The 14,664-nt window shown below is 33.9% G+C and overlaps 1 protein-coding gene, 1 long non-coding RNA gene and 1 pseudogene across 2 annotated transcripts; 2 read left to right on the top strand and 1 right to left on the bottom strand.

Annotated features, from left to right (window-relative positions):
• The first annotated feature begins 3,304 nt into the window (after positions 1-3,304).
• On the top strand, positions 3,305-5,498 carry LOC146936499 (zinc finger A20 and AN1 domain-containing stress-associated protein 5-like; annotated as a pseudogene).
• LOC146936500 (uncharacterized) lies at positions 4,006-4,987 on the top strand. Its single transcript, XR_015033192.1, has 2 exons — positions 4,006-4,216; positions 4,681-4,987. It is a non-coding gene; the product is annotated as an uncharacterized LOC146936500 (long non-coding RNA).
• A 5,815-nt stretch (positions 5,499-11,313) lies between the features above and the next one.
• Positions 11,314-13,925, bottom strand: LOC146936498 (pentatricopeptide repeat-containing protein At5g40410, mitochondrial-like). Its single transcript, XM_085751296.1, has one exon. It carries the CDS (start codon positions 13,873-13,875, stop codon positions 12,007-12,009), a length of 1,869 nt encoding a protein of 622 aa, XP_085607422.1. The 5' UTR covers positions 13,876-13,925; the 3' UTR covers positions 11,314-12,006.
• Positions 13,926-14,664: the final 739 nt, after the last annotated feature.

The raw sequence follows: 14,664 nt of genomic DNA, 5'->3' as shown, positions 1-14,664 counted from the left end.
TTGCGAAAAACCCTAAATTATAACGTAATTGCCTTGTTGAAATAATTCAACAGTCCCCGGCAACGGCGCCAAAAACTTGATAGATCTCTGGCAAGTGCACCAAATACTATCGAAGTAGTAAAAATATCGTTCCCACGAGGACTGTTTTTAACTTCAATAATTCAATCGCGTTATAAAAATAGGATGTATAAAGGTTTATTTTTGTTTGCCACTAGGCAGTAGATTTGGTTTGATTTTATGAAATCAAATAAAAGAATAAGATTTGATTAAGAAAATATGGAGAGAGATGAGATCAGGTCTTCGAATCCTCTATGTTTCCCCTAATTGGTTACTGCACCTATTATTACTAATGATTTTCTAGTTTCACGATAGTTAACAAATTAGCCCTAATCAATCCCTTGAGTTAGGACCCTCTTCTTAAACTACAGCCCCTAATTCCTTAGGTGGTCTAATAATCCTTGAAGGTTTTATGAACGTTAACCTAATATCACTAACAAACGATTATCTATTCCTAGACTAACCATGTTTATCAGAACAATTCAATTAGGTCTAAGTCGAAAGCTATGGTCAGTAGTCATTCGATCTCACAAAATCATGTTTATATTTGATCAGGATATAAAAAGCATTAAGAACAATTGAATTGAATAAAGACTAGAAATTCATTAATAAATAATAGAGTTTCACAGCAACATATGATCAATTAGGGTTACATAGGTTCATCTCCGACCTAATCTCTAAGAGATTTAGCTACTCATAATTGAGTTTACAAATAGCATAATCAATGGAAGAATTAAAACATACATAAACTGGGTTAGAGATGATGAAATCCTCTCCGCTGCAGCCTTCTGGGTGTTAAAATCGCACTTTAGCTCTCCAAAATCGTAATCCCCTTTGTTTGAGACTGACTTCAGCTTAAATAGGCAAGTTCTGATCGCCCAAAATCGTACCACGATGGCACAAATCGTACCACGATTGGTACTTTGAACCCTAATTTCCTTTAAAGCCCTCCTTGAAATCGTATCACGATGGTATGGATCGTATTGCGATCCACTCTTCAAAAAACATGCTTTCTGACTTCAAGAAATCGTATTGCGATTAGCAAATCGCAGTACGATTGGCTTCTTCTAGTTCTTCCATATTTGATGCTTTTAACTGCTCCTGGACACTTAATGTTGCTTAGAACTCTATCAAAATGTCAAAATAAGTCCTAAAAATTACGTAATGACAGCATGTCATCAGAAGTGAAATGTGAATTATGTTTGTTACGAGTCAATGTGGTATCCTAAATCTTGTGGAAGAATTCTTATGTTAATAGAAAAGTTTTTATTAGATACTCTCCGCTGCGAATCAAACTGTATTTTTGAATAAATAATAGGAATAATTATTGAGATTTAGGGTGTCACAAAATCTCCTAAGAGGAAGCGATCTCTAGCTCGAGAAGAGTGTCCTCCTCCAAGAAAGATATTGAATGTCGTCGATGGAGGATCCAAGAACCTAGACAGCGAGAGCGAAAGCAAGCAGAATGGGAAACGCACTTTCCTTGGTGCCATCATGGGAGGATTCATAACCCATAGGAACGCTTCAAAGGGAATCTCCAAAAGAAAAAATAGAACAGATTCTGGCTGTCAATGTGGCCAGCCCACCAACCAGCAATTTGAAAAAGAGACTAAACCTAGCCTGATTGATGATGAGAAGGTCAATATAGTGCCCAACAAGATTTTTCCACTCATAGCGGTAGTAGGCATGAGTAACCACAATTTAGCCATTTGTCTAATTGATGAGGGAAGTTTCGTCTACATTATGTATGAAGATGCCTTCGAGAAACTGGGTCTTAGGAAGGAAGATTTGAAATCTTACGATGACACATAACTCCAAGGTTTCAACGGAACAGACTCCACGACCATCTTCAAAGGGGTTGTGGCGGAAATCGTTGACTCTCCTCTGCAACACCTCTTTGATTGCAACGTTGTCAATTTTGATGTGCGTCATGAGGAAACACAACCAAAAGAAGAGAAAAGTCAGGAGATGCCACTCCACTAGAAGTGAAACTTTATTTTGAAAGACACACACCAGATGGAGAATTCAAAATCGTACAACTAGACGATAATACTGCGTAGAAAGTAAAGATCGAGGATAATATACCTATGTTAGTCGAAGAAGGCCTCATGAAATGCCTAAGGGCGAATATAGATCTCTTTGTGTGTTCCCAAGAGGAGATATCAATGATAGACCACAGTGTAGCACACCACAAACTTAATGTGAATCCTTAAACAAAATACATCATCCAGAAGAAATGCCATCAATCTCCAAAGAAGGCTCAAGTAGACATGACAACAAAGCCCATACCCGTGGGCACCCGCCCGAACCAAACCCAAATTGACAGGTTCCTCCCGTTTTCACTGATTTTGTGTATGAGTTTGGGTTTTCTCGATTTCAAAACACAAGTACAAAACATGTAATGGGGATATAAGTACCCACCCCAAACCTGTCCCAAATGTAAAAAATCAATTTGTTATCCCTTTTATATAAATAGAAACTTAAACTCTAAATCATTTCACTCACATAATGAAAGTCTCAGTCTTTCAAACGACACTCACTTCTTTAAGTTCTACTTTTCTTCTCCTTCCAAATCTCACACCCTCGGTCTCTCTTCTCCATCATCATAGTCATCGATCGCTATCATCTCTATGCTGGATAATGCATTACAACATTGAGCACGAAGCTCAAAAGTTTTTTTATTAAAAAAAATATCCACTACGGGGATGGGGATGTGGCAGGGTGATTATAATGCGTCAGAGATGAAGTTGAGATTCGTTTTCTCAACCCCATTAGATATGAGTAGGGTAACATGTAAGTATTTGAGAGTATGATATATGGAGAGGGAAGACAAAACTCGTCTCCACCTTACCCCATTACCATGCATAGGCTCAAGCCACCGGAGAGTGGCGAACTTTCTTTGGTCGCTCTAACCATTTTTAACAATCTAATCATTCACAATCTACGTTTTTTTTTGCAATCAAGTTTAAAATATTATAAAAAATCTATTATCGAAAATATAAATTTTATATTTTCAACCCTATAAAATTCATATTTAATTCATATTTTCTTTATCTAAAAATAAGTAAAATACACATTACTATTTTTAATTTCATCATATCATATCACAAGTGACATAAACACGTCACACATACCTCTTGGACAAGAAAAAGTGGAACAAGAAACAACTTGAGTTGAGGTAGAAAGAGAAACCCACTTGTAGAGATTTAATTCAAAAAATAAAACAACAAAGAAATGTTTGATACGCTTTCTCTACTTGGCCCATATTCCATTTCCTCACAACACCACAAACACAAACATAACAACTCAACAAACAACACCTTTTTCTTCATATCTTCTATTCCTCTCTCTCTCTCTCTCTCTCTCTCTCTCTCTCTCTCTCTCTCTCTCTCTCTTTCATTTTCTCTTCATAAATAAAAAAAAACCCTTAAAAACCATATAAATTATTATAATTATGGTTCAAAGAACAGAAAATGAAGAAACCGAATTTAAGGTAGTTCAAGAAACCCTTCAACAAACAACATTAATAAATCTTTGTATCAAAAACTGTGGTGTCATCGAAAACCCTTCAACAAACAACATGTGTCAAAATTGTTTCACAGCTTCAACGACAATCTTACCAGTACCACCTTCATCTTCTAGATCTGTTCGGTCACTGAAGAGATCTCATCCAGAATCATCATCATCATCATCAGAAGGGTCAACGGATCGTGGTTTGGTTGATGAAAAGATGGTTTCTGAGGCGAAGAGGGTTGTGAGTAGATGTTCCAGTTGTCGAAAAAAAGGTTGGGTTGGCTGGATTTAGATGTAGATGTGGGCAGGGGCGGATGCATGTAGGAGCAATGTGGGACTATAGCTCCACATGCTTTTCCCTTTTTTTTTTTTAAATATACCCTCCGGTCATTATTATAAGCAAAAGTTTACACTTTAGGATCATTCAACAATTAATGATATATATGGTCTTTGTTGTAGGTCACATACATCATTCAATGAATGAATCTAAAATGCAAATATTTGCTTATAATAGTGATCGGAGGGTATATTAAACAAAAGACAGATGTGTGTCTCACTCTCTCTCTTTCATTTTCTATTCCAATTTCCTTCTTGTACCGTAACTAAACACGCCCCTTTCTCTCTTAAATTGCAATCTCTCTCAAAGGTAATAAGTGGAAATGGTAATAAGTGGCTGGGTCAGAAAAGCAATTTTCTTTGAGCATAATGATATTTTTTGGAGATATATACAGTCCATTCTGGCTTATTCTCCACTACTCCTGTCTCATACTGGGTTACTGAAATATCTTTCAATGAACATAGGCTATAACCTGAGATAATCACCAAAAAAAATTATGACAGTTTTGAATAATAATTTACAAAAATTGTGGAAGAAAATATTACCTTGTGAAATGAACATAAGGTAGAAAACTATACTAAGAATTGTAATGGTTGAACTAGCCATCTTTTATTGAACAATTGATAATGCTGCTATATCAAATGTGACAGAGTTCTATGAAGCTGTTATAATGTATCCCGATATATATGTATTTTGTATTTGTTTATGATTTAATGACTAGTGATATTCTTGTTACTTACTTGTAACAATGATTGTGTGTTTTACTTTTATAGGATGAAGAAATTTTTTCCCGTGCTTTCTAGAGACAAAGCTAGTTCTTCGGCTAGTCAAGAACCATCAAATACTCGACATCCAAGTGAACCACAAAATGAAGTTACACCTAACTCGGCCAATGAGAGTATTCAAGTTGTTGATTACAATTTGTTGGAAACGGATCCAGAACTTAGGTCTCCAATTTCAAGCTATCATCCTAACATCCAAGATGAGGTACGTAAAGCTTACCTTAAAAAAGGTTGTTATAAACCTAGCAATTTCGTTTACCCTTGGTCTGATCATGGTAGACAAAGACGTAGATTTTGTAAGAATTGGTTTAATTTGTTTGATTGGATTGTATGATTGGATTGTAGTGAATCTAAGGACCTAGAAATTTTAGCTCCACGTATAATGAAAGTCTGGATCCGCCCCTGGATGTGGGGAGTTGTTTTGTGCAGATCATCGATACTCTGATCGACATGATTGTGGGTATGATTATAAGAACGTTGGTAGAGAAGCGATTGCGAGGGAGAATCCTATTATCAGAGCTGCAAAAATTGTGAAGGTGTGAAAATTGAAGTGATCAATATTTGAAGAAAAAGATGAAGAAGAAATGTTTCAGTTGACCCGGTTCTTGTTGATCGGGTTCGGGTTACACGTGTTTGTTTTTTATTTTTACTTTTTTTTAAGATTTTATTTATATAAATATAAATAGAATGATAATTGTTAGTTTTAAGATAGATTTTAAGAGGTTGTGTGTAATGTTTTAGAGAGAGAGAGGGATTGTTATTTGTAACAGAAAAAGAATGAAGAAGGTGAATTGTTATGTGTTTGATCATATGCTTTGATCATTTCAGATTTTGATTTTTTTTAGTATGAATTTTGAAATGATTATTTGTTGTTGTTGTTGTTTCTGATATTTCTTATGTTAATTAAGAAAAACATTAGGTTCGTTGGATATCCTAGCCTATGGGTACTATACTAGTAGAGACTAATTAGGTGGAAGTACATTGAACCGTGAAACTCTTGATTATTTCCTTCAATAAGTACATTGAATCCAATCAAGACATTTAGATAAATTGTAAAAAAAATATTAGTATCTCATTCAAATGCTATTTTTTTTAACGTTAAAGACAAATTTCATCAATGAAAGTATAATAAATCAATATAGGACTCTTGAAATATAAGAGGGAGTTTAGTCGATTTATATGCGATCTAGATAATGTAGAGCATATTTAGTAAAAAGGAAATGTTAATTGATGCTTTCGAAACTTATACAATCAACTTCTTAAAAGTCTAAAAAGTGTTATTTTTAATTTAAAACTTTCTTTTTTTGATATCCTTACTCAGTGTCCTAGAGACACCGGTTACATGACCCTTGCTAACTTGTGACTTGAGGGCACAACTTAAGGAGCTTAAAATATAAGGAAAATGCTAACAAGTGTCCTAAGGGCATTGTTTAAGCATCTAAAAGTAGCAACTTTTGCATTGGAAATTGTACGGTTATGACTTTAACATGTGTTTGACTTGTATTTTCAAGACATAATTTCTTTTTATGAGTTCCTTAAACAATGCCCTTAGGGCACTTGTTAGCAAGACCCATAACCCAAAATATAATTAAGTAATAAATTTTATATTGAAAAAGTAACTTTTAAAACTTTTAAGACATTGAATGAACAATTTTCAAGAAAAATCTTCCACATTTAATTTCTTAACTTATGGCCTTGGAGTATAAGTTAACATTTCCCTAAAATAATGAGTTGTTTGATTGACTTTTATGTCTAACATGTAAAAAAAAATTAAACTATGAAAACAAACATTAAAATTAATACAATCCCTAACAACAGAGTTGACATAGGTGGAAGACTCCTCATGAATATTCAACGCCAATAACACAAAATATATATAATATTTTTTTAAACACGGAACAAATTTTGGACATGCTTCAAATAAATAAATAAAAAAAGGATCCCATTTTTTTCAAGAATATCCCATTAAAATTTTGTAATTTAAAGAATGATTTTCAAATTTTGATGATATTAATAATTTAATATAGTTCATTGAATTCATTGACAAAATGGAAAAAAAAAAATCTTGAAAGGATTTTAATTAAAACAAAACCAAATCATTAACCGCCATCACAATTTTCTCTCCAGCCTTCATCATCTCAAACTTAACCTCCTCCTTTTCCTTTATGAGAACACAAAACTTCATCTATGTACCAATTTCATCTCAAACATCTTTGAACAAAACTTCATTTATGTTCCTTTGTTTCTTTCTCTCCATTAATTTTGGTTGAAATACTAGTACTGGATTTTAATTGGAAAATTGATGGCATGGCTTTCTTGTGTGACCCTTTTTCTTATATTTTCATGGTACAATTTTATGTATTTTTTATTTGTTTTTCTATCGGTATTTTCAAATATACATGATTTCTGCTTTGCATTATAAATAAGGGAAGGTACGTGATCATGATCCATGATGTTTTTCTTTAATTGAAAGTTAATGTTAGAGCCAATTGTTTCATGACATGGGTTAGTTTAAAGTGTAATCTTCATATTTGGGATGAAGAAGAACTGGGATGAAGGAGTAGAAGAATGCCAATCCACATTGGCTCAGTTGGCAAAAGGAGCGGGCCACTTCCTTGCAGAAGGTTGTGTGTTCGACTCCCGCTGCCGATGTGAGGATGGGATTGGTGGGTGATCTGTAAGTACCTCTATAAGCGCTCTTGGGAAGAGATTCCTCTGAGCCCTGAGGCCTGCCCTGACCCTGGTGGTTACCGGAGCCGAACCCACCTAAACTTTTTGTAACCAAAAAAAAAGAAGGAGTAGAAGAATGGAGTTCAACGATTGAAATTTGTTTTCTATTAAATCAAATTAAAATTAATTATATCATAAAATAAAAGCCTCAAAGTGCAAAACTCACAAGTTTGGTGGTGTTAATTCTATAATCTACTCAAACTTACTTGTTCCATGCTGTCAAAAAACTATTGGTCATTTTAGTTTGGAGTATTGGTACGTATAAATATTTGGGTGTACGGTGGAAGGAGCCAAATTATGGATTATAGCCATGTACTTCATTCACACAATCCAAGAGATAGAAATTAAAGAAGGGTTAAATGTGTTTTTAGTCCGTGTAAATATATCAAATTTTTGTTTTAATCTTTTTAAAAAATTTCTTCAACTTTTAGTTTCTATAAAATTTTCAATCATTACTTTTGGTATCTATTTTTAAGTAAATTTTTGTATTTTTTTTAATGAAATTGTGTAGAAATGTGTAAAATATTGTAAAAAAAAAAAATTCCCAAAAAATTAGAAATTTTTTAACAAAACACATATTAAATATGAATTTTTAACCGTTAAAAATATAAAAATTTATATTGAATTGTTTTGTTAAAAAATCTATTTTTTTGGGAGAGATTCTTATAATATTATGAATTTTTCTGCAAAATTTTATTCAAAAATATGATTTCTACATATGAGTTTACTTTAAAGGATGGACCAACAGTGAAGATGAAAAAAATTTTAGGGACTAAAAGTCGAAGAAATTTTTTAGAGGGACTAAAACGAAAAGTTGACATATTTATAGGGACCAAAAATATGTTAACTTTTCGTTTTAGTCCCTTTAAATTTTTTTTCAACTTTTACTCCTCCAAAATTGTTCATCTTCACTTTTGGTCCATCATTTAAACTTAATTCATATGTAGAATTCATATTTTTAAATAAAATTTTGCAGAAAAATTTAGAATATTATAAGGATCTCTCCCAAAATAAATTAGAATTTTTTACCAAATTATGAATTAAATATGAATTTTTATATTTTTGGAGGTAAAAAATTCATATTTAATTTATGTTTTGTTAAAAAATTCAAATTTTTTTTGAGTGATTTTTAAAAATTCTATACATTTCTGCACAATTTCATTAAAAAATACAAAAATTTACTTAAAAATAGGGATCAAAAGTAGTGATTGAAAATTTTATAGGGACTGAAAGTTGAAGGAACATTTTAGATTGACTAAAACGAAAAGTTGGTATATTTTAGGGACAAAAAACATATTTAACCCTTTTAAAATAATATTTGCACAAAAGTTGTAAAGATAGAGAGTAAGAACACATTGATAGTATGCGAGAGAGATGTTTAAAGGAAATCTCGTCTTTGTTGCAGCTCTATTTTGTCATCTCAGACTTTTTGCATAAACAATGTGCATTATACAGTTGCTTTATATTCGTCAAACTCTTTTTGTTTTTAGCCTTCAAATCAAATAGAATATGTCTGGGCTGCACCAAACTCTTTGTCAGGTCAGCAACATTCTTCTTGTTTTCATATCTTAATCTACCCGCAAGAAGGTGATCGTCTAACTTTGGCTCCATTTTATGGTGGTGAACACCATTAAGTAACCACGCAACCTAAACTCATATACACATTTCCTTGAACACGTGTCTTCAAGCTTCGATTTCGTCTTCCTCTTCGGTGGTTTGTATTCACCGCTCTTTTCACAACACAACATTAACATTGGTTTTTGGAGATTGGATCTTCTTATAGCTATAGTAAATCTCGTCTTTGTTGCTTGTTGACGAACCAATTAATCATATCATCTCGGACTTTCCATCTATCTTTGGTATAAAAAAAAGGCGTGGTTTTTACTTAATTGTTAGGAAGCATGGAAACAACGGAAGCATTCACTTCAATGGAAGCTTCAATAGAATGTTTCATATCAATAGTTGCTTATTATTTAATAGTATACTTCATTACAGATACGGGCAACATTGTTGTTTGTACAATCACTGCAGACGCAAACAACGTAAGTGGAAGAAAATGAAGCTTTCAAAGAGAAAAGGATGGTGGAGAAGTAAAGAAAACTTTGTAGATCCCACGTGTAATAATGGAACTTGTAGCTTCAGATTTGTTTATCAATTGAAAAAAAGAAAGCAAAGGTAGAAAAAAAGGTAATGACCTACATTACCTAATGTTCAAAAGGATCTTAATCTGATTTGAAAAATTCTAATGAACAATTTACAACTTACTTAACCAAGAAGTAGAAAAAAGAATTCTATCGAATTTTCTACAAAACCCGGTCTAAGGGTGCCATTACTCTTCTGACTCAATGAAGGTTTTCTATTGGAATATTCAAGGCTTCGACGCTTGTGCTGATAAGTTAATTAGTTACATGTTATCACATAAGCTGTCCGGTGGGATTCTTTATCTTTTTTAGGCAGGATTTTTACAAGGAAAGACATGGTCTTTTGAATTTTGGAATCCATTAGTTCTTACTTTTGTTGTTATTTCCAAGCGTTTTGGCATAGTCCCCTTTCTTGCACAGTTTTCCCTTTTTTAATAAAATTTCAGAGCAAATGGTAAAGGATGGGAGCAGCTACGGGGTGCCAACCTAGTTGATATGTCTAACTTCTCCTAGATGCCTTCCTTGCTCTCTTGAAAGAAAAAAAAAACCACTTTAATGGAAGGAAGCTGTTAGCAATTACAAGTACTTGACTAAGTTGAAAAAAACAGCATATCTGCTGGTCAAATTAGACATATCTTTTTTATACTTCAAGATAAAGCAAATTTTAGTGTAGTTTTTTTTTTTTTTTGTTCTAAACTTATTATTATAAATAAATTTACCACTCAGCTATCTACAAAAATAGGTAATTAGTAGCACACTAAAATAGGTTAAATTAATACATAATTATATAACAATAGAAAAGGCAAAAGATAGACATGGTTGAAGGTCCTCTCAGCTAGTGTTGTATGATTTTTGATTCAAATCATATCCTCATAATCCATTACACTTCCACCGAAAGTTAATACACACACATATACATACAAAAATGGAGCATGTTACAGGAAAAAGCTACATATCAGAGCAGATATCATTAGAAATAAAAAAAATAATAATAAATCTTCTACTCATACCCCAACAAGGGAGTACCAGAAACACCATGGTCATCATTATTTGATTTTGTAACATATGGTATACTCAAATTAGATTTGTGATAATAATGTTAAGGGAAATGCTAATCAGAGCCCCGAGGGCACGGGGCACAAGTTAAGGAGTCAAATATAGTAATATTTTGCATTGAAAGTTGTTTAGTGAACGCATTAAAAGCTTAAAAATTTCCCTTTTGGCCTAAAATTTACTTTTTCGAGGCACTGGTTAGCATGACCCTAATGTTAATAATGACTTTTAAATAAAATCATGTTCTAGCATACCGAGAAGTCAGAAGTATGTCATGGTATACAAAACTAACTGATTATCTTCACTTTTTTTTGTCTTTACCAGTGGACAGGGATAATTCGAAGTTCAGATGACAAGTGAATGAAGTCTAACCAATTATTGTTTACTCTCGATCAATTCGACTTTCACTGAAAGCTGAAGCTCATTAATCACTGAAGCTTATTAATGACTTGAGCTCAACCACTTGATCATATTTTATCTTCACTCATTTGATTGGCTAAACTATTTTTCAGGATGTCTTTAATGAATGAGACACTAGCCTTGATGAACACCTGTAACTGAAAGACTATCTTCATATATCAAGGAAGGGATACTGACTGATACTCTCAGTTTGTCCAGTAACTCAACTTACCAAGCTGGCAAAATGCCCAATCAGAATAAGCCCCAAATTTCCAGCAGACAAGAACACTAATCAGAGAGATTTTGAGAATCACCAAGATAATCTTTGGACTGGTGAGAATATTTATAAATGTTCTGCAATTTTAAATATCTTTGGATTTACCATCCAAACAGTGAATTTTAACCCAAATCATTTAATTACTTCCTAAAAATACACCAAGTCCTAAAGTTACTCTATCCAAACAAACACTAAAAGGTAGTACTGTCTCTCAACCCATGTTCTTCATCCTGCAAACTTGATATTCCCCTTAATGTTTCATGCCTACGCCTTCTGTGCAGTGCTTATTGGCCAAAATAGTCAATAAGATAGACGATCCATCTATCGTTCTTACATTTTCCTCGGCCCAAACACTGAATCTTAGTGCTCTAAGAAACAATCATTGTAGCTCGTTCTAGCACCGAGATTGAACATCAAAGCTTGACTCTTTCTGCAGCGAAATCACGTTGAGTGTAATCCTTCCTTTATGAACTCCAGGTTTCAATTGCTACACCTTCTGTATAATATTTTGTGATATTTTTAGCGACTGTGTTGGCTCCACTTCACAGAACCAAGTATATATATATATATAAAGCATGATCTCCTGTTAGAAAGAAATCGTCTCTTTACACTTCATCATGTGAGCCAAAGACTTTCACCCTATGTAATTCTTCATATACTCTTGTTCCAGAGTAACACATTCAGTTATCTCTTAAACTCTCTCTCTAATGATGAACACTACCAATAATCACCACAAGAACATAACCCATCTGAGAACTGGTGAAATCGCTTTGTATCTCGGATAATGATAGTTCGCTTTTCTACCATCGACACAAATTTTACAGTGTTGTGACAATCACGACATATTCTTAGATTTTTTATTATAACTAACGGCATATCTGCATTGGTGACCAGAAGACCATATGCAAGAGCTATCTTCTCACTATGTTTGGTGATCATATCTATTTTCACCTCTTCATCAACATCGTGGAGAATCGATTCTGTTTCATGCACAAATCCAACATCTTGAATTTTTTTCATAACCTCTTCCAACTTTTTGTGTATTCTGTGCGAATCAGGGTGAGTGTAATCACCGACAACAAAACGGTGGATTTTATTTCCATGTTCAATAAAACTACATCCCGGATTTCTAGTAAGAACCTTATTCTTCATTAAAGTCCTCACTTTTGATGCATCATTCCACAAACCTGCAGCAGAATACATGTTAGACAGCATGATATAGTTTCTAGGGTCTGACGGATCTAACGCTATCAAATTCTCGGCAGCTTCCTTCCCTAGATCAATGTTTCGATGAACTCTACAAGCACCAAGAAGGGCACCCCAGATTCCAGAATTTGGCTCGAATGGCATGTTCTTAATCAGCTCATGAGCATCATTGAGTAGACCACATCGACCAAGAAGATCAACCATACACGAATAATGATCCAATCGTGGTTGAACTTTGTAAACATCAGACATAACTCGGAAGTAGTATTTTCCTTCCTTAACAAGCCCTGAGTGGCTACAAGCACTTAACAAATGAGTAAAAGTAACATGATCAGGCTTCATGCCTTCTTCCCTTACAATCCATTGGAAGAACTCAATTGCTTCTTTCCCACGCCCGTGCATCGCATAGCCTGCAAGCATCGCAGTCCATGCCACTTTATCAGGCTTGCTTATCTCTTCAAATACCTTACGAGAATTATTCAATCTCCCTAATTTTGAGTACAAGTTCAAAAGGGTAGTCACAATTGTTATATTTTCATCAAGACCACAGGTAAAGATTACGCCGTGCAAAGCCTCTACCATTCTTCCCAAAGGAAAATTTTCACAAGCTTGAAGCAAACTCACCATTGCGGCATCATCCGGAAAAAAACCATTAACCCTCATCATATCAAAACAATTAAAAGCCTCATTAGGCATTCCATTTTGGGCACAAACAGCAACAATTGAATTCCAGGACACAATACTCTTCTCACTCTCAGGCATTTCCGAAAACAAGCTAAAAGCCGATTCAACTAAGCCAAACTTCCCATACATATTAACAAGAGCATTAACAACCTTCACCTCAAACACCAAACCCAATTTCATTGCACAACAATGAACATAACAACCTTCATCACGCGCTTTCGCATATATGCAAGCCGAGATAACCGATAAAAAAGTAAACTCATTCAATTTCAATCCTAAATCAGATTTCATCTTACAAAACACACTCAAACACTCACCAAGCTTTCCAATTTTCGACAACCCAGAAACCAAAGAATTCCATGAGACAAAATCCTTCTTTGGCATTTCATCAAACAGCAAATATGCATCTTGGGTTGCACCCATTTTAAGATAACAAGATACCAACTGATCACCAATGAACCCATCACGGTAATCACGAGATTTGATCACATGGGCATGAATGATTCTGCAAATGGAGACAGATGATGAAGATTTCAGATGAAGAAGTAGAGTGGATAGAAAAGGGTCAAAATGGTGTGTGGAAATGGCGTGGAATTGGAGAGAGGTTTGAGAGAGAAGTGAACAATACGTTAGAGGCTTTGGTTGATGTTGTAGGAGCATGCAAGTTTTCAATGTTGCATGGAATAACCTAAACATATCTAGTTTGAGTAATCCATGAAGCCATTGAAATGAACTTTGTTACTTAAATAAACAAGGCTTAAATATGTTATTCGTCCCTGCAAATAGGGGTCGCTTAAAATTTCGTCCCTGCAATCGCTAATCCTTTTTTTTTTGCCCCTGTAAAGTTTAATCAGTTAAAAATTCGTCCTTTGACCCAGTTAATCACTGCCACGTCAGCAATTTACCAAAAATGGCATGGGAATTGACGAAAATACCCCTGGCTTTTTTTTTTTCCTTCAAAATTTTTTTTTTCCAGATTTTTCCCGAATTTTTTTTTGCAATTTTTTCTCCGAAAAATTTCAGTTTTAATTTTAACATTTTTTTGTCCGAAATTTTTTATGATTTTTAATTATTTTTTCAGATTTTTTTTAATTTAAGGAAAAAAAATAAGCCAGAGGTATTTTCGTCAATTCCCATGCCATTTTTTGTAAATTGCTGACGTGGCAGTGATTAACTGGGTCAAAGGACGAATTTTTAACTGATTAAATTTTGCAGGGGCAAAAAAAAAGGATTAGCGATTGCAGGGACGAAATTTTAAGCGACCCCTATTTGCAGGGACGAATCCCATATTTAAGCCAATAAACAAACTAGCAACATTTGTATATATTTTGTTTTTGTTAAAAAAGATATCTTATGCGGTAGAGATTCATCCTCGAGTCGGATAGAAATTCGATGATGACAACGGCCTCACTTAAAGATATTTAACACCGTTGTATTTGAATGTTATTGAGTAATGAGTGAATACCTTTCTAGTCTTGAATTTCC

The sequence above is a fragment of the Medicago sativa genome, chromosome 3 (genome assembly GCF_051527215.1).
Source record: "Medicago sativa cultivar Bolivia chromosome 3, Bolivia_mono, whole genome shotgun sequence".
NCBI lineage: Eukaryota > Viridiplantae > Streptophyta > Magnoliopsida > Fabales > Fabaceae > Medicago > Medicago sativa.
The sequence above is the reverse complement of the archived record's forward strand: the minus strand, read 5'-3'. Positions and strand labels throughout refer to the sequence as shown.